Below are 20,854 nucleotides of genomic sequence, written 5' to 3'. Positions count from 1 at the left end.
TGAGGAGGGGATCCTAGATTTTTATTGTAAGCAGTTACTCTGCTCAAACTTGCAGAAAACTCCATTGTCAAAAGCCCTCTAAGCTCAAATACAACTGACTCGTGGACTAAGGCTCATTAACACCACAACCATGTAGAAACCTTGTTTACATTTCTTAAATCATTTCTTTCAAGCTCTCTAATCTTATATAATTATAGTTTCCGAAAAACTCGGTAAACAATATAAATATTTATATCAATAATCTATACATATATGACATCTAAACACAACATTGACATAGATATATATATTTACATGGCTACATGACATATATATGAATTATAATAATATTTAAAAGAAATTAATAATAGAATAAAATAAGAATACAAAAAATTATAGTGTAGAGTAGTATACATGCATCAACTACTTTTAGTTTCTAATGTAAGTCGCCATGCCCTTCGGTGAATTTGATGAAGAAAAATAGCTCAAATCACTTGATAAAAAATAAATTATCACACAAATTTATAAGATAAAAAAAATGATATGTATGAATTTATTATTTTTAAATAAATATGATTTAATTATATAAATTATCATAAAATATCTTTAAAATATCATATTTTAATTAATTAATTAATTTTTGTTTAAGTTTATGTTTGTTCTAGTTTTTGAATTTGACCGTGATAACAAGAGATTATATATTATATGTTTAATATAATATTAATATTATACATAGATTTTAAATTTAAGTTTGTTGCAAATTTTTCTTTAAAGAAGTTTGTTTCTATTTGATAGTAGATTATATTATGTTATATAATTAATATGATATTATTTTATTATGTGAAGTTTAAGTTTAATTAAATTTTATTTAATTTATAAAGTGTATGGCTTTATTATTTTTAAATAATTATCATTGTAAAATATCTCAAAAATATCATATTTTAATTTATTTATTTAATTTTATTTAAATTTAAATCATGTTTATAATATTCTATTAAAAATAAAAATATTATGCTATATATAAAAATATTCCGTTAAAGTTATCGAAAAAATATAAAAAACTGTTAAAACAAAGAGTTTTCATTATCTACACATGTATTATATGCAAGAGATATATTTGTAATAGTAGTAATACTGTGTCATCAAAATTGAATAGCACGCAGATTAGTTTAGTAGAATTTTGACTTGATAATTTAAGCTTTTAAAAACCTACTATATTTTTCTACCCAATTGCAATTTTTTTTTCATTTTTAAATAATGCACAAAATACATAAATTAATATTAATAATAACCATTTCAAAAGAGATCCAAAAAATCTATTTGATTTTTTTAACTAGAATTTAAATTTCTTCAAAATATCATTATATAATATAAATATCTGTTTAACAGAAATTGTTGTATTTCGTTAGATTTAATTTTTTTTTATTGTTTTCTAACCTCATTAGCTTTAAAATCATCTAAATTAATAATAAATAAACAAAAAGTAATAAATTCATTTTAAATAAAGTAAATAAATTGAAAAAAAAATAATATATGAGCCATAATAATTTCTCACAGCATATTTTAAAATTTCATATTAAACTATTTAAATTACTCTATCAATTATTTTATTAAAACTATAATGGAAAAATATTTACATGCTTAAATTTATTCTTTTATTAATTATTTATTTTATCATTTAACGTATTTTTTTTTTCCAAACATATTTTCTTATTTTGTTGTTTATGATTTTTTTAATGAGAAATTATTTATTTTAATTATTCAAGCCATAAATTAAATAATATATATTTATATATAACTTTTTATTGGCTTATTTTTTAAAATTAAATAATTAAAATTTGATCAAATTCATAATTTTAATTTATAGATTTTTTTAATATTTTGTTGTATTTAAATTCATAGGTATTTTTTCTAGAAAATAATATATTAATTTTAAAACTAGAATCCACCAAATATAATATATAATATATAAATCAAAACATAAAAAACACTAAATTTCAAACTAATAAACAAGATCAAATAATTTACTTGTTAAGCACACACAAATAACCTAATATTCATATAATTTACAAAAGAAAACACACACACAGAGTTCATAAATATTAATGCTATGAAAAAAATTATTGTTTTTTCATATTTATTTTAGATTTTGTTATTAGTTGTCTTAGTTTAGACTTAAAAATGACTAACTAAATACATGTAAAATCTTATTTAATTGATATATTATTTATAACTTTAAAATATTATATAAATTATTCAACTTAGTTGTTTAACTATGCAATTAAATACAAAAATGATAAAATAATATAAATAAGATAATAAAACTACTTTGTACGTATAGCTTTTTTATATTCTTTTCAATTTTAGTTTTAAATGATTTTATTAAATTGTAAAAAAAATGTATCCCTAACAATAAAAAAATATGCCATTATTTTAATATTTAGATTTTATTAATCACATTTTTTTATTATATTTTTTTATCTATATAAGTTAAATTAGAATTGCAGTACACACCATAGAACAACAGTCCTAATGGATGCTTTATATATGTCAATATGTAAAATAAATAGCTAAATGGGTTATAATCCTTCTCCATTAGATGCTCTAAATACTTAGTTAAAATACATTTGCACAAACACCCATAATTGTAAAACTAAATATAGCTAAGCATCAAAGGTGAATGTAAATATTTTTTAGATATATTTTTTCATCTTTTTTCCTTTCTCTCTCCCATTAGTTATTTTTTATTATTATTTTTTTCTTTTTCAAATTTTTTATTTGATTTTAACTAATAAATAATATTTATAAATATAATATTTAAATGATGTAAAAGAAAATATAAAGAAGTTGATGTATGGTGTAATGTAAAAGTGTGAAGTAAAATAGAAAAAAATAAAATTTTGATGAAATATTTTAAGATATAGAATAAAACATCTATTAAGAGTGCTTTTATGTGTACTTTTAACATTACCGTCTGGATAGCCAATTTTCCTAATGAAAAATTTGTACATTTTATTATTGAACTTCTCATACAAATTTGTATGTCCTAATACAAGTTTGAAAAATGATATTGGCTCAAAAAAAAAAAAAAACTGTTGTTGGCTTGTTTATATTAACTTATTTGGTAAACAAGAGATATTATTTTTAAGTTTTAATGAAATTTTTTAATTGTTTATTTTATATTAATAGTTCATATTTTATCCTTATTTTAATTAAAATAAATTACATTAAAATATACTTTTGTGATTTGAAAAACTGTATTATTCAATTTTTTTACTTTTACTCTTCAATTTTTAGTTTTAGAGTGTAGAAGAAAAAAGTAGAAATTTAAGTTTTTTAGTTAGTGACCACTAAAGATCTACTTCTTTACGAAGGATTTCCCAAAACAAAAAGAAAAGAAAAAAGAAAATTTACCTAAATATTTTCCAAAATAACTTTTAAAATCTGGAAGTACTCTCCATAAACTATGTAAAAGAGGTGATCATACAAATATTATGTGATAATCCTTTACGTCTTTTTTCACAATTTTCTTTTTTATACTCCAATACGTGTGGTCCCATTATAAGCATTTAGAATTTTGTTCACTACAAACAAAAACAATATATCGACTCCTTTAGCATACTACAAAACTTGGATACCAACAATCTCATTCACAGTTAGCCTGTTGTTGTTATCACTGTTACTAATATCATTATTTTTATATAATACACTTCATAAACTATGTAACGAATATGTCTTCTTTTTTTTAGCTCAATTATTAAAGAAATGTCTTCTTCATGAAGTCCAATCTCATTTATCCACCTCAATTTTTTTTTTTTTTAAAAAAAACCTATAATTAAATCAGAAAAAAAAAGTTGAGTCTCGTGGTGTAAGTACATGAATACTAAGATGAGATTTTGATAGTTTATAGAAAGGGAGACAAAATGCATGAATTAAAAAAAAAATAGCTTCTCGTCTATTTTTTCATATTCGACTTTAATAATAATGGGAAATTTACAAAAATACATTAACATTTAAAAAATATATGAAAAATACGGTAGATTACAAAAATACGGAACTTTTATGAAAAACACGGAGTGGCAAAAGCGTAAATACGGAGTAACAGTGAAATATAACTTTTTTTGTTAATAGTCGTTACAAATTCGTAAACATGTGTTACAGATACGTAAACCAGCAACATAAAAATATTTTTGTAAACAACATTTACTAATATATAACTAAGTTTTACATATTTGTAAACAAGTTTTACATTTTTGTAGACAATATTTACAAAATAATTCGTCGCTATTTTTTTTTTTTTTTTTGTAACAATGGTTTACATAACTGAAATTTTTTATATTTGTGACTAATATTTTTAAAAGTAAGTTGTGAATTTAGTTAACGTATAACATACAAAAATATATAAAACTAAGTTAAAATGTTAAATTGCATTAAACAAGTAACATATATATATTTTTTTAATTGTAACTAACATTTACGAAAATATTTTATAGTTAAGAAATTATAACCAAAATATACATAAAAATATTATACTTTTCCATATTGTTACAATATTGTACCAAAAAATTACAAGAACCTTCATATTTATGCTATATAACTTAAAAATATAAATTTAAGATATTCATTATTTCTAAAAACACTTTATTAAATATATATATATATAATGGTGAGATACAATATTTTTTTAAACAAGTTTTACATTTTTATAACAACAGCTTACAAAACTAATTTCACAACCAAAAAATTTATTTTTGTAACTATCATTTACATAAATATTTATAAATTGATTTAACATGATTGTTACAAAGATTTATAAATTTAAGTTTAATTTCAATTAATTCGATATTAACTTGTATAAATATTTATTTATTTTGAGTAATTGTATAAATATTTATTTTAATATTAATAAATATATTCATTTTAAATAAAAATAAATCAATCTACTGTATTGAAGGTAGTATTATTATATTATTTGGTACACCTGAATTCTCATTAAGAATGGAGACAAAAAAGCAACAAAAAAAAAATTAAAAAGAGATGAGTGAAAGAAAATAATTTTTATATATATTATCTCTTATAGTCAAAGCTAATGGATATAAATACATAAATATAATTTAGTTTGAAATTATGCATCAACCGCACAAAGAAAAGAAGGGCCAACATATATACGGTTGGGGACATCCGTATTTTTGTAATTAATGTAATATACCGTATAAAACGAATTTTTTTTTAAATTACAGTGGGACATGTAATTTTTCCAATAATAATCACTTAGAATTATTATTATTGATATTATAGCTTGCTTTCCCCACATTGGGAATAGTAACCAAAAACATATGGAGACATTATTACTTTATTAGCTGGTTGTCTTATATATGGGCCTTAGGATTAGACAAGTAATTGGTGGTATGTGGGCCCACTGATTTGGTGTTCCATCACCCGAACTAAACTTCATTTAGGCCCAACTGCTCCTCTCACATGCACTATGACAAAACATTTAAGTACCTAAAAATGCATGTAAAGTAATTTTTTAAATTGTAAATTTATACATTTCCCATACAAAAATTACCTTTTTGTTTTTACTATGGGAATATGAAAAATTCAGTGCCAATTTCTGCACTAGATTTATCATATTGTAATGTGACAAAATGGAATGGTACTTACCAAATATTCAAGTGCTCAATTTAAAGGGATCTTTGGACTTTTTGTTGGACTTTCTAGTAGTAAAGAATAAAAAACAATGTTTGAGGAATTATTTTAAGTTTTTGAGTTTGATATCAAGAATATTCACCAATTTAATCAGTTGTTGTTTTCTAGTAAACAAACCTAAAAAAATAAAAAGGAATCAACTATTTTTTTTTATAAAAAAAAAACTGTACTAAGTAAACATTGTAGGTTGTTACCACTAGATTGGTTTAGACTCTTAAACAAAATAAATCAGAAACTTAAAATTATACGGGTATTAAATTTTATGATTATTGTTTAATAAGATATATAATATAATCGATGATATAATCATCATATTATTTAAATATTTTTAATGAGTTGATTACATTTTTTTAATGTCAATTCTAGTGAAGATTTATATATTGTATTCTAATTATACTCTTTTTTATTTCATTTTTTATTATTTAAGTCTAAAGTTTAAAGCATACTTTAATTTGCTCATAAAACTTGATGGTACATTTGTTCTTTAGTAGTCAAAATTCAAATTATTCTAAAGTTGAAGTTGATATAATGACAGCCCTTAATTTTTCATCTAACCAGCATATGCACACACACGCACATATATATATATAACTTTGAGTGTGTCAGAAAAAGGAAGCAACATACTTGTATAAACTAAAAACAAACAAACAAACAAAGAAAAAAAAGAAGCAACAAAAATTAAGTTGAGCCCTCCCACTAACACTTTTGCAATGCTTTCTTTAGTCTACATTAAGCTAAGAAGCGGGTTTTTATTCAAAACACTAGCCATCATTATAAATTATAATGGTTTTGAAAAGAAAAAAAAAAAGATCAAAGAATAATGGCAAAGTGGCTTAAAATTAATCTCTATGCTTTTTATATTAATTAATATCTATTTATAAAAAATAAAAATAAAAAAAGTGCCCCAAATCATATCTCCTTCAGTGTAACGCGTCCTCCTACCTACTATATAACTATAATAATCATAAACGTGTACACAAATTCGAATATATATAATGTATTTGTACACATATGAAATTTGTTTGTTGTGTTTTTTATTTTTGTATTAAGGAAAAATATTATTTTCGTCTATGTATTTTTTCTGAATACAATTTTTTTTGTGTTTTGTTAAATTACAATTCAGATTTTGTGTTTTACAAAATGTATCAAAATAATACTCTAGACCTAATTTTGATCAAAAATATTTTCAATTATAAGATCAATTCTCGGGTCGTTAGTAATGCGATGAGTTCAAAGAAGTGAAGAAAGTGGTCGAAGAGTTGAGAATAAAATAATATATTTGAAATTTTTTTAACCAAAATTTGGTATAAAATACTATTTTGATCAATTTTATGAAATACAAAATCTAAATTGTTATTTAATAAAATACAGCGGCCAATCGGATATTTGTGAAAAACACTTAAAGACATTTCCCTTTTATTAAATCCAAAAGAAAACCCACATGATTATGTTTGGATAAAATAGTGCACTAACAATATATATATTTTTTTTGGAGTGAATGACATTCTTTCAATTAAGAAAAATTTATGCATATTTACACACATATAAATATTGTGAAAGAGACCATTACTTGATGTGTTACCAATACTTGGAAGTATATGATATGGAAGAGAATCCTTTATAGATATATAATCATAAATGTATATTTTATTATACTAACTAAACTGACCTAATAAGTTAATAATGATCCATCGATCTCCCCAACCCAAAAAAAAAGAAGAAAAAAAGCATGGCAGCTGTGCTTAATTTTCTTCTAGTGTTAGGTGGTTTATTTTAGATAAACGCCTTTTTTTTAAGACTCACTATATTAAATGTATAGAAATTAAGTTAGGAAAAGTGGAAAAAACTATTTTTTAAATAATTTGTATTTGGTGGCTATATATTATCTAAAAATGGAAAAGAATATTAAAAATAGTAGAATAAAAGGAAGGAATTAGATTTTAGAGTGATCATACCCAAAGTCCAAGTATCATATTCGTCCCTCTTTTTCATCTTAATTATTCTTCTACCCCTTTTCATTATTTTTTATTAGACACGTATATTACTCATGTCATGATCCAAATTTGAAAAACAAAAACAAAAAAAATCTGATAAGCTCAACTCAGAAAATTTCTCTAACTATAGCTATAGTACACACACACGTCAACCTAAATACGCTTTTTTCTACCGGTAATACCTGCAAAGCTAGAGAGAGAAAGAGAGAGAGAGGAGAGAGAAGCGGAGTGGTGAGTTTGATGATGGTTGAAGGTGGAAACTGTAGAGGAGAAAAATGGAGGAGACACACCTGACTTTTCTTCCATATAAAGCTCTCTCAATGGACCCCATTGATTTTACCCCAACTGGCGTATTCTACTGTCACCCAACAACAACAACATTGTAAAGCTCTCCTCTTTTACTTTCTCACTCTTCTTTCTCTCTCTTCTATTCTTCTCCACTTTCCTCAGTCTTTTATGGCTGCCCGCCTCTATGAGAATTTCTGAGTAAAAAACAATTAGTGGGTCGGCGCTGGATAAGCATTTTGGCCTCTCTCTTTTTGGTTGTCAAGAAAAGATACCCCATTACCCACTGAAAAAAGAAAAAGATAGTTTTTGTTTCTAAGCATGTGTTTAAGTTGAATTTGGTGTAAATTTGATCTGGGTTTTGCTAAAAAAGTGTGATATTTTGGACCCTTTTGTCAGAAAATTATTTTTAATAGTGCGGTGCTGAAACCTTGACATTGTTGAAGGTAGAGTTTTAGAAAGGCTTTCTCTTGTGTTAATTGGGTTTTTTTTGGGGGGGTGTTGTGATGTAATGAGTCATTTTCAAGGATCCATGATGCTACATCGTGGAGAGTCAAATACCTCAATATGCATGCTTTGTTCTATTTAATTGGCTGGCAGCATTGACCTTTGGAAATGGTTTTTGAATCAAAACTGATTCCTTGAATCACCCGAATTATTGATTCAAGTGTACAGAAATTATGAACTTTGGATTTGATTTGTGGTTATGGGAATTGGGTTGTGTTTAGAAGGCAAACTTTTATATTTTTGCTTCTCACTAGCTTTTGATCATAATTCTTTAGCAGGAGCTTATTAGTTACTGGTTTTGTTCTTGAAGATTGACAGCCTTACCAAGTTTCCGATTCTGAAAGTTGGAGAGGTTTAACTATCTGGGCTGGTTCTTTCTTTGGAGGGAAGAAGAGCACTTCTCCACATGAGAGCTTTTTGCGAAGAATTTTTTATTACCTGTTTAAAGCTTTTCTCAAAAAACGAAGGCTATAATATCTTGACATCCAAGGAAAGTTTTGGTGCCCTGAACTTCACTCTGTTACAAAGCTTTAGATTTTGAAACTGGAATCTCTGGACTAATCTGCACTAGATTTCTCCAGCAGCATTATTCTTTTCGAGCTTAACGAATTTCGACTCTATCTAAGGTACTTCTAACATTTATATTTTATTTTTATGATTGGTACTCTTTCCATCCACTATTCCCTCTTGTTTTTTCCAACACTATTAGCTGAAATTTTACATGTTTTTTTGGTTTCTCGAGAAAGCATTCTTTTTCTTTGTGGTCCTACTAAATATTCATCCAAAAACAATTCAAAAAAATGAAAGCATGGGAGTTAATACGAGCTAATAGATTAGAGATTACCCCCATGATCTGAATCCTATTGACCCAATTTTGTTGATTTCTGTACTTGTGTTGGTTTTTCTGATGCAGCGAGAGATTGGGAAGGAGGCATATAAATCTTTTTAAGGGAAAGAAAATCGTTGATTTGATATGGCTAAGAGGTCTCAGAGACGCGCGGTGCGGTATGAGAAAGATCAGTCAGGGTGTATGTGGGGTTTTATTAGTATATTTGACTTCCGCCATGGCCGCTCTACTCGTAAGTTGATTACCGATAGGAGGCATGGAAGCAAGCATGCTATTGGTAAGAACTATGTCCCATTTCTAGTTAACATGTGCTTATAGATAAAGCATGTTTGGAATGAAGAAATGGCATTCCTACAAGCTAAAGGCTTTTTTTCCCCCTTCTTTTTGACTTCACTGGATTTAGAAGTAATGATTAATTTCATTTCTGGTGTATTGAGTAGGGAATTCACATTTTGTTTTACTGGAAAAACCATTTTCTGAGTAGCTGCTGAAGTTTTCTTTCTTTTTCTCCACTACTGCAGGAACTGGGATTACAAAGAATAAGTTTGAATTATTGGGTAACTTGGAAGAGCATTGTCAAGGCACCAATGCAGTAAGTAAAGTGTTTGCTACAGTTGTAATATATTGTATAAAGACTTATTGATATAGAAATTGATCCTTATTTCAGGATGGTGAAAGAAGGACAGCAGCAACTTTAACATCTGATACAGTTAAGCCTAGTGTCAAGAAACTCATAGAAGAAGAGATGGTTAACGAGCAGGGCTTGAAGAAAGAGACTAGGGATACTGCAGTGGAACCTAAGTATTCAGATTCTGCTTATGAAGGTGATGTAAGGACGGACCATAAGAGGATAAAGAAGACTCGCAAGAAAAGCCGTGATATGGACACCCAAAATCTGAATGTCGCTCAAAATGTGCAATCTGAGTGCTCTTGTAAACATAATGCTTACCAACAACCTATGAAAGATCTAGCTATAGATGAGATAATGGAAGAGTTCTCTCGCCGGATTCACCAAAAAAGTGTTAGTTGCACTAAGGATGGTCTGAATGGTGAAGCTCCTGAGCTATCAACCGACAGGCATTCTGATTTTGAAGAGAAATTGAACGGCGTAATTAAGGAGTTCATAATTCAGAAGTTTACCGATGGGAAACATCTCAAGGAAGACCAGAAGATCCATCTCCAATTCAGAGAACTCATGGATAAACTACAGCTCACAAGCTCAGATGAGGAATTGTTTATGAAGCTCTTACAAGATCCACAATCTTTGTTAGTCAAGTATGTTCAAAGCTTGCAGGACTCTCAAGTGGAGAAAGATGCAGAATGCAAGCCCATTGGAGGATCCGACTTCTCAGAACAGAAGCTTGTCAATTCAACAAAATCTGAAGATGTTGTCAATAATAAACATCGCTCCTTTTTCAGGAGGAAGACCAAGTCTCAGGAAAGAAACCAGTTGGAGGAAAATGAACACCCTGACATTTTGAGTAAAATTGTCATTTTAAAGCCTGGGCCAACGGGTTTGAGAAATTCTAAAGATGAAAGTAGCCTCGGCCAATCCAAAGAGTATCATGATATTGTCAGAAGTAAAGAACCAAGTGATAGAATTGGATCCCACTTTTTTCTTTCTGAAATTAAAAGAAAATTTAAGCATGCTATGCGAAAACAACAAGAAATACCAGGAACTGGAATTTCAAGTAGTTCTTCCACCGCTCATCAGTCTAAGGGAAATAGTGAAAAGGGAGTTGGGAAGGGAAATGTGGGAAGAAATTCTCCTACTAAAGATCATTTCTATATTGAAAGAATTGCTAAACCTTCCAGTGGTCCCAGGAAAGTGGACAAGGTTAATAAAATGAGTGAAATAAGTAAACACGAAACTGATGCTTTTCCCAGTGAAAGGATGTCTAGTATCTATGTCGAGGCCAAGAAACATCTCTCTGAGTTGCTTAGCAATGGAGATGGTGCAGACTTATCAAACCGGCAGAATCCTAAGACCCTGGGGAGGATTCTTTCTCTTCCCGAGTACAGTGTTTCTCCTAATGGTAGCCCTAGAAAGGACTGGGAGAATAGCTTTGTGACTGCACAAATGAGATTTTCTTCCCAAGACAAATATCAAATGATCAATGAGAACAGATGCTCTTCCAAACCAGAAAACAATGTCAGTCCTCTAGGTAGGGAAGCAGAAAATTTAGAGAGTAATTCACCTGTTGCTGGCAGCAGCCTTGATCATAAAGTAGTTTCTCCTAACTCAAACACTGGTATGTCTGATGATATTGCTCATGAAATTGAAGTAGAAGAAGCAGTTATTTCCATTAAAGAGAATATCAGTTGTGAAGGTAATAGCACGACCATCTGAACATTAATACAAAAATCTTTTAGAAATCATCTCGTTCAGTTAAAAAAGAAATCAAGTTAAGTCTGACACAAAATTTTTGTAGGTGATTCAGAGTTTGTAAAGGAAATTAGCATTACTTCAGATGGTCCCTGTGAACCATGTAGTTCTTCCACTGCAAGGGATAACCAGAGTGGTGATGTTCCTGTCACCTGCGATTCTCTTTGCTTGAAACTGGTATTATTATATTTATTCACTTGTTTACTTTTGGTGCAAATAAAACTTATTGTCATCATATCAGGTGTTCCGTTTTCCTGTATATTAATTTCAGTGTAGATTTATCTAGATGAATATGAATGAAGTTCAGCATAAACACTATACAATGGGCTGGTTCACTAGTCCAGAATCTGTGTATAAAATATTTTTTGTCCTAATCAACATTTATGTCTATTAATTAGGATTTACATGAAGAGATCCAACCCCAATCTTCTCCACCTGGGTCCCCTTCCAGGTCTTTCGCTTCCAGAAAGGTTGCAGATTCAGAAAGTTCTATCGATATACCAGAGAGGCCAAGTCCTGTTTCAGTTCTTGAGCCTCTATTTGGGGAGGATGATATTAGCCCTGCAAACTCCATATCTCAACCTGGTAAGCATTCATACCCTCATTAATTATTTTCTTTGCATCCTTCATTTTCTCCTTTGATTTTCCTGTTGTTCAATCCTTATTGACTAATGTCAATTCATTCACTATACTTCAGTCAACTCAACAATACAACCTCTACGAATTGAATTTGAAGATCCTGGTTCTCCACCTGCTGCTGATGAAGCTCGCAGTGGAAAAAGATTATTGGAAGACAAGGAGTCAATATGTGCCTATGCAAAAGCTTTGATGCAAGCATCTGGCTTGGACTGGGATGAAATATGTATAAAGTTGCTTTCCTCAGACCAACTACTTGAACCATCATTGGTTGATGAGGTTGAGTTTTTCTCCAACAAACTCTGCTGTGATCAGAAGCTTCTCTTTGACTGTATGAACGAGGTCCTTGTGGAAGTTTGTCAATACTATTTTGGTTCCTCTCCTTGGCTATCATTTGTTAAACCTAGTGTATGCCCAATCCCAGACATGACAAATGTTATTCTTGTGGTTTCTAAAGGAGTTTATTGGCATCTTCTTCAACTGCCTTTGCCTCATAGTCTGGACCAGATTATCAGAAAAGATATGGCAAGAACCGGAACATGGTTGGACACTCGGTTTGATGCTGAAACCATTGGTTTTGATCTGGGCGAAACCATTCTTGAAGACTTAGTGGAAGACACCATATTTAGTTGTGTAAATGAAAGTTGAGAAAGCGAACATGGTTTGCTTCCAGAGTTGGGGGAAAACGCAAGAACTGTCGACTTGTAGAAGACAACTAGCATTTTGTTCATACTCGAAGTCTGAAACTGACCCACATTGCGTCACAATGCCATTCTATTTTGTTCATTGGGGGGATGGACAACTAATTTGATCTGATAAGAAGAGAAGGCCTTGTGTTGCTACTTGAAACATCCTGGATATCGTTTATCTAAGCTTTTCTTCTAACTTCGTGTAATGAATCAATCTGTACAGAATCTGCCGTATCAAAGAATAAGGGGTCATGGGCATTTCTAGGTGTTGTGTTTATCAACCTATATATCCTTCATGGGAAGGAGGGTCAGAAAATCCAGTTCCACAGTGTTCCTTTCATCAACATAAACAATGCTTTTTTCTTTAGGATAACAATGGTTAATGGTGTCGACTGTCTAATTTGATCGGTGAGGCAGCTAGCTATGTAGATTTTGTAGAGTTTTGCAGTGTTCATGTGTTAGTTGAGGGTGTGTTTATTTTGTTTGATTGATTCTTTCTTCTTTGTGTTTAGTTCTTGTGCCTTTTCTGGTTTTGTGTTTTGCAAAGCTCGTTTATCCGGGATTGTGTGAATTGTTACTAGGAAATGTAATAAAGAGAAAATAAAATAATTTTAATGCACTTCCATTTAATAATCTTTTTATGTATTAAGCTTCTATAGTTACTTGTTCAACATCCATAACTCAAAATATTTATTATCTGTTAAAAATAATTACAAGTAACTACTTTCTTCTGTCAATTTTCTTTTTGGTTATAAAAGATGAAATCTTATCCAAAAAATCAGAAATTACAAAAGTCAAGTAATATTGAAGAAGTGAGGCCATTCCCAACTACACTAAACAAACATTTAATATCATAAGCTAACTCTTGAGCATTCTCACCCAAATCAACAAGTCCATAATCAGACAAATCTTTACAAAATTAGCATAAATAGAGTGATCAGCACCCTTCTCTGAATGATCAAGAATTTTTTTTTAAGATCACATCCACAATGTCAAGCCTTGTCAAGGTAAGTATTTAACCTCTGAAGAAGATCACATGAAAACTAAGGAGGAAGAAGTTTTTGGTTACTATAGAAGCCAGTAAAATGCCAAAAAAAAATTATTACTTTTCCAGAGCAACTACAGACCTCTACTACTCCCTTCACAACTCACATGAAGCTATTAGAAAAACCCTTTTCAAACTTATTAAATCCTGCAAAACTGTACAGGATTTCAAAGCCCCTCTACATTCCAACAAAACCAGTATTCAAAATAATAATAATGTTGAGCTGCATTAACACGGCACCATATTGGCACGAGAAATTTGCCTCACTTCACCAAGCAATCTGTAAGTTACGTAGGGACCAAAACTTTATTTCTAATAAAGAATATGCTACTGGCTACTGCTAGTCTCATATCAATAACACCCTGAGATTTTGACTTACAGTAACATGATTTTATTGTTTATAAAAGACTCTTTGAAATCCATCAGAGTCTCTTTAAAGCCTCTAAATAATCGGTGATAAATTTCAAATTTTAAATGCCCCTCCAGAAATTCAAAATATGGAACAGACCAAAGAAACAAACCCCTTCATATCAGCATTTATAGCATTGTGATATATACCCCACAATACACAGCGATTTAACGACATTTATGAAAATCATAGTGCAACACTTTGACCAGTAAAAGTATGATACGTTTCTAATTTCTTGCCATGTTTAAATTTTGACATGTAAACTTAAAAGAAAAGAAATGAATGTTCTTTCAAATGATTTTGTGTGCGTGTGTATATATATATATATTTGAAATTTTTAGTTTCTTTGAAAATTTTCATCAATCCAAAAAGGATAAAAATTTGCGGCATATTTGTATATAGGGATATTGATCTCTGTTACAGTGTTCATAATGCTCTGCAAAGACTACTATTCCCGTGACCTCTGCCATCAACTACTCCCTCGATTTTTACATCAAAAAAAGTCCACAAGGATGACACTGCCTTGAGTTACTTTCCAAAATCCCTACATACTTAAACATCAAGAACAAGAACCTATCCATCCCCTTGATAAGGAGAACAATAATAAATAAATTATAACTCGTGTGGAATACAACTCATTTGCCTCGTGAACTAAACCCACTAACTTGCACATATAAGAAAGTTGGCATATTTTTTGAAAAGACAGCGCACAAAATTTGATGTTGAGTCACTTCTTCTTTTTCTTTGTCTGTACAGATGGCGGCGTCACTGGGTTTGCTGCTCTTTTCTTGTTAAATACTTGGGTTCTGCTTTCTATATCTTCACTATCGTCAGAGTCATCATTAGGCTCATCTTTAGTAGCTAAGTTAGACTCCTCGGTGCGTTTAGTTCGAGTATCCAATTTGGCAAAGAGTTTTCGTTCGATGGGATCAGATAATGGTCCAACATTGAATTGTCGTGAAAATTTGGCACCCAAGCCAAGCCTGCAGAAATACACGACAAGTTTTTACACAGATTGCAAAGAAAATATAAACATTAAAAACAGCAACCCGTTAAGAAGTAAATATAACTACGTTTGTGGTTATACTGACCTAGAAGGTCGTCCCTCTACTTCAGTTTGTTCATCATCTACAGCTTTAGTCATTTTACTAACCCATTGTTCAGCCTGCATACAGTAATATATTTTCGGGCACAAAAACATATTTTTCAGACTCGGAAGATAGAGAATAACGGTCAGCAGAGGAATGCCAGTATTCAAACAAAGAAATATGTCTTTTGGCACTAGCATGTGGATTTTGGAAATCTTATAGTCAGTAAGATCTCAATTCATCGGCCTTCTAAAGATGTATTATTTCTGAAAATAACTTGAGGAAAAATCTAAACGCCAAAGACCCAGATAGAGTTTAGATGTCATCCAAGTCATTGTAATTATAAGGACTTTATGGAGTCAGAAACTACCACTCAAGATTTAAGAAAATTGGTATAACATAGTTCAAGTTTGCCCATTGTGAAATTTAAGAAACCATCATCATCAAGCAATTAGAAAAAAATTCATATAAAAAACTGAGGCATGTTGACTCAGTGAGGAAAAAAGAGAGAGAAAGATTACCAGAGTTAATGCGCTGTTTGACTTAACAATGTTAGGAGGACTGAACTTTTTCTTTGTCATGGTGTTCGCTGTAGCTTCCTAGTTGACCTACATAAACAATGCATCCATAATCAAACCAAAATCCAAATACTACAACAACTTAAATAGAAGCAATGAAAAAGAAGCTATCTGTTTTGGAATCAATACATAAAAAATATGGTAATAAATTCATCTGAATATTCACAACCAAACAAATAATCTAAAACCAGTTTGATGCCTTGCAGAATTCTTTAAGGCCTACTCAATCTACCTTAAAGAAGAAGCTACTGAAACCATTTTAGTTCTTTACACAACTTTTTTTTTCTTCCATAGTTTACTGATATCAATCATAATTATTGTTCAAAATTACTCTAACCACAATCTCATTTTAGTTCCTTTTCTTTTCCTTGCATAAACAAAACATTTAGTACTAGCCCTGTGTTATGTAGGCAAACTTCAAATTAATAAGCAAAACTAGGGAAAGTTCACTTCAAATGGTTTGAGACTTAGCTACCAGGAAAGGAAAAAAAGCCAACAGTTTTCTTAAAGGCACATGGTTGAACAGCTCTTGTGCAGTGTTCCACTGTTCCCTTTAACAGCTCTCTTTGTGTTCTATCACCTTAAAGATTAAACCTACACAATCTTAGAGTCCCAGCTAATACTTTTAGCAATTATTTTTTCAGACAAAAAACCACAACTATAGTAACATAACTGCACTAGTACTAACTTTTATTTATTCTTATAAATAAACCTCAGATTTTATAAAATAAATATATAAGTAAACAACTAAATACAATTAAGGTAGAAGAAAGTATAGCGAGAATATGAAGGAACAACAACAATATAAAAAAATATGTATAAATATCCCAACCCCAAATTATCTCTCTAGTTCTTCGTCCTTTGTAGAAGGAACATTTCAGTCAATTCTGATAAAAAATTAGTCATGAACGAATTAGAAATCAGATTTGTTTTAGAAGGTTTCACAAATAATGATCACTAAATGATTCAAATGCATGATTTCTAAAATACAACTAATGCTAATTAGCCTCATGCCAACCAAAAAACTGAAATTAATTTTGGACAAAAGTGTAAGATATTTAAATGAAACTCAATGCATTAAAATTATTGCAAGAATGCACACAACATGAACTACAAGACAAGTTTAAGAACATAAAGTGAAACAGCTTGCATTTAGGAATGAGATGAATGATGAACACGCAAAAATCAATTCTCCTTTAAACAAAAACATTTATTAATAACCAAAAACTGAAACCCATTGCATATATCCCTTGTTCTAGAACTGAAACTCAGTGGTCTGAGATCATTTGATAAACAAAATATCCTAGAACTAAAGCAACCAAGGAAGAAAAGAAAACAGAACCAAATCCCAAATACCAATACAACCATATATCCCATGCAACTGAAAGCTCCAAAAAAGGGTCAAATCCAACCAACAGCTTCTTGAACACAAATACACCCATCAAATCTAATAAACAAGACTACAATACCGAATATTTTTACATTTTGAAACACGAACAACAACATGGGTTTGAACAAATTCAAGGAGCAAGCTTCATAGGGGACACAAGCAAGCTCTCGCAAAGCTTCATATTGGATATAGAAGATTTTTGTTGTTATACATGTCACAAAATATGAACATAGTATTAAGTAAAATTGTTAAACTCAAGACAATGCAGAGACATAATCATGAGCACAAGCATCAAAACTCAACTTGAACACGTTACACAGGTATATTTTTTGTTAGTTAAACTTGTACTAAAGTGCACACCTAAACTATAAAATGTACTAAATAACTATAAAGTGTGTGAACACATATAAACACCAAAATAAATTGAAACCTTGGCCTACATGAACTTGAACTGCATCACAAATTTAATTTGTTATGTCAAAAAGGGTCAGTATTGATGCAACCACCTCCTCGCCAAGAACAATCTGTTAAGCCCATAAAAGTCTATTATGAAGGCCAATCTATTTTTATTTTATTCTATTACCAAATCATGTTTGAACTGACATAGGACAAAACAAATAATTAAGCAACAGTATTAATGATCCCAAGAACCATTTCACAGTTGCAAGCATACCTAGTTAATCCCAAATAGAAAGCGCAAGTCTGTTAACAGATACAAAGTCCAAAACACTCTGCTTCAAAGTGTTAAATTTGGTTCTATTTTTCTCTAATCAAAACTACAAAAAAGCTTCAAAGAAACCAAAGCTACAATAAATCTCAGATCGAAGAATTAAAATTAAACTTATTTTTACCAGTTGATGAAGTAAACATAAATTTACTATTTAGACTTATTTCCTTGTTTCTTTTTAATAAATTCATTAATGAACATTACTCCTTTGCCTATGTAAACTTCAAGAGGCTTACAACTACGAACAGTAGCTGCAAACTGGTGGACTCTTTGAGTCAATCCCACACATACATGCATATATATATATATATAATATATATAAATTATCCTGCCATACGTAAAGTCAATTAAAGAAATGACTGGGCAGATTAAACACCAAATCAAACACTGCTTCAGTGATATAAAAACGACCAATCTAGAATCAAACCCCACAAAGTCAGCCTCCAACAGAGTGAAACCAAAGTTTAGTAATACCGTATGGCTGATGGCAAGAACACGACAGGAGAGGAGAGGGAGAACCGGAGTTAGAGTCGACTGGGCAGTGAGTCGACTAGGTCCGCCGATTTGGAACAGTCGCGCCGTCGAGGTTGGTGCAGCCACGCCGCCGAGGACAGGGATGGGAGACGGAGATGGTCTGAAGGGAGGGGAGGGGAGGGGACCAGGGGAGAAGAGAGAAAGAGAAGATTGTGATATTGATTATAGAAAGCGTGAAATTGTATAGATTTGAAAATGGTAAATAGCAATTGGTCCGAGATTTAGTATTTGTATCACTTAGGTAACACTTTCTTATACTAATTAGTCTTTATATTTTGGAAGGTTAAACTTAAAATGTTATATTTTATTAAATAAAATCTAATTTAGAGAGGTAAAGTGATATTTTTAACCAAAAAAATGTAGCATTTTTTTATTTTTTCTTTTTAATTCAATTAATTAATTAGTTATTACCAAATATATTATTTTGATAAATTCACATTAATATTCTTATCAAATATTAAAAATTTATTTTCTATTATAACTTTAAAAGATTTAATATCACTTATATATTAATTAGTTTATTATTTTTAATAAAAAAAAATATGCATTAAATTTTATTAAGAGTACTTCTATCTATAATATCATTTTTTTCTCATTACACACATTTTTATTTAAAGTGGAAATAATTTTTAACAATTTATGAGAAGTTTAAATAGAAATGTGTGTAGTGAAGAAAAAAATGATGTTACATATAGCCACATCCTTAATAACTTCCATGCTTCTAAAATTTAAAATATGTAAAATAAAATTATTATTTCTTAATATTTCAAAAGAATATTTAAGTCAAATACCAAAATAATTAATTAATTAAGAAAGGTGTAAAGAGAAAAAAAATGGTTGAGGTCTTCGCGGTGCTCCGCCAGTTCGGGATGAAGCTTAACCCCCAAAAGTGCACATTTGGGGTAGCCTCCAACAAGTTCCTAGGCTTCAGCATAAGCGCTTGGGGGATTGAGGCGAACCCCAAAAAAATCAAGGCTCTAATCGAAATGCCCTCTCCCTGGAAGCATAAAGATGTTTAAAGCCTGACAGGAAGGATCGCAGCTTTGAGTCGTTTTGTCTCCAAGGCAACGGATAAGTGCATCCCCTTCTTCAATCTTCTCCAAAGGAGTCAGAGGTTTGAATGCACAGAAGAATGTGAATAGGCGTTCCAACAACTCAAGGCGCACATGGCAAACCCTCAGATCTTATCCAAGCCAATGGACAAAGAACCTCTTCTGCTCTACATGGCTACGGAAGACGCCATCAGTGTCGCGTTGGTAAGGGAAGAAAGTCGCGTTCAGCACCCTGTCTATTTTGTCAGCAAACAACTCCTCAGGGCAAATATAGGTACCCACTGATGGAGAAGTCAACCTTTTGCTTAATAGTTGCCTCTCGGAAGCTAAGACCCTACTTTTAGGTGCATCCAATTAAAGTCCTCACGAATCACCCACTCAGACAAGTCCTTCAAAAGCTTAAGTCGTCGGGGAGGCTCTTGAAATGGTCGGTGGAGTTAAGCTAGTTTGACATCACCTATCACCCGAGGACTGCCATAAAAGGTCAAGCACTCACCGATTTCATCACCGAGTGCACTGGGAATCAGGAGAGAACCGAGTGCACCCCAGTGGCCGGACCAACATAGAAGTTGTTCATGGATGGGTCTTCGAACTAGAATGGCGTCGGAGCGGGACTTATTTTGGTTTCCCCCGAGGGGCATAAGGTGTATAGTGCTCTCCACTTCGGGTTTAGCGCCTCTAACAACAAAACAGAGTATGAAGCCTTAATCCCTGGGATTCGCGTGGCATTGGAGCTCAAGGCCGAAGGGCTCGAGATCTTTAGCGATTCCCAACTCGTGGTGAACCAAGTTCTCAGAGAGTACCAGGCCCGAGGAACAAAGATGGCAGTTGTTATCCCCAAAATTTGAAAACGATGACGTGGCAATAAAAGTGACAAGTGGCAAGAAATGTCTGGGACAAAGGGTTTAGATTAATCTGGTGATATTACTGGCATAGAAATTGTTTATCTGGTTTGGAAGTGATCTGTCCAACCTGGTAGAATTTTTGTCCGACAGGTAA

At 30.8% G+C, this 20,854-nt stretch overlaps 2 protein-coding genes across 9 annotated transcripts; one reads left to right on the top strand and one right to left on the bottom strand.

The window, feature by feature from the left end:
* Positions 1 to 7,802: 7,802 nt before the first annotated feature.
* Positions 7,803 to 13,665, top strand: LOC133796717 (uncharacterized). 5 transcript variants are annotated; one of them, XM_062234362.1, is made up of 8 exons: positions 7,803 to 8,064; positions 8,785 to 9,100; positions 9,388 to 9,598; positions 9,843 to 9,913; positions 9,989 to 11,651; positions 11,754 to 11,884; positions 12,106 to 12,292; positions 12,405 to 13,665. In XM_062234362.1, the coding sequence occupies exons 3-8, from the start codon at positions 9,448 to 9,450 to the stop codon at positions 12,989 to 12,991; spliced, it is 2,790 nt and encodes a 929-aa protein (XP_062090346.1). In that variant the 5' UTR covers positions 7,803 to 8,064; positions 8,785 to 9,100; positions 9,388 to 9,447; the 3' UTR covers positions 12,992 to 13,665. The 5 variants fall into 5 exon arrangements, with proteins under 5 accessions (XP_062090346.1, XP_062090345.1, XP_062090343.1 ...); XM_062234361.1 differs by having other exon boundaries at positions 8,753 to 9,100; XM_062234359.1 differs by lacking the exon at positions 7,803 to 8,064 and adding an exon at positions 8,092 to 8,413.
* Positions 13,666 to 14,857: 1,192 nt separating this feature from the next.
* On the bottom strand, positions 14,858 to 18,987 carry LOC133796716 (uncharacterized). Of its 4 annotated transcripts, none has more exons than XM_062234357.1 (5): positions 18,744 to 18,987; positions 16,628 to 16,732; positions 16,096 to 16,182; positions 15,578 to 15,651; positions 14,858 to 15,469 (listed from the first exon to the last, which is right to left on the bottom strand). In XM_062234357.1, the coding sequence occupies exons 3-5, from the start codon at positions 16,153 to 16,155 to the stop codon at positions 15,214 to 15,216; spliced, it is 390 nt and encodes a 129-aa protein (XP_062090341.1). In that variant the 5' UTR covers positions 16,156 to 16,182; positions 16,628 to 16,732; positions 18,744 to 18,987; the 3' UTR covers positions 14,858 to 15,213. The 4 variants fall into 4 exon arrangements, with proteins under 4 accessions (XP_062090341.1, XP_062090340.1, XP_062090342.1 ...); XM_062234356.1 differs by having other exon boundaries at positions 16,650 to 16,732; XM_062234358.1 differs by lacking the exon at positions 16,628 to 16,732 and having other exon boundaries at positions 16,096 to 16,173.
* Positions 18,988 to 20,854: the final 1,867 nt, after the last annotated feature.

This window comes from Humulus lupulus, chromosome 8 (genome assembly GCF_963169125.1).
Source record: "Humulus lupulus chromosome 8, drHumLupu1.1, whole genome shotgun sequence".
Taxonomy (NCBI): Eukaryota; Viridiplantae; Streptophyta; class Magnoliopsida; order Rosales; family Cannabaceae; genus Humulus; species Humulus lupulus.
Note: the sequence above shows the minus strand (reverse complement) of the source record. Positions and strands in the feature narration are given on the sequence as shown.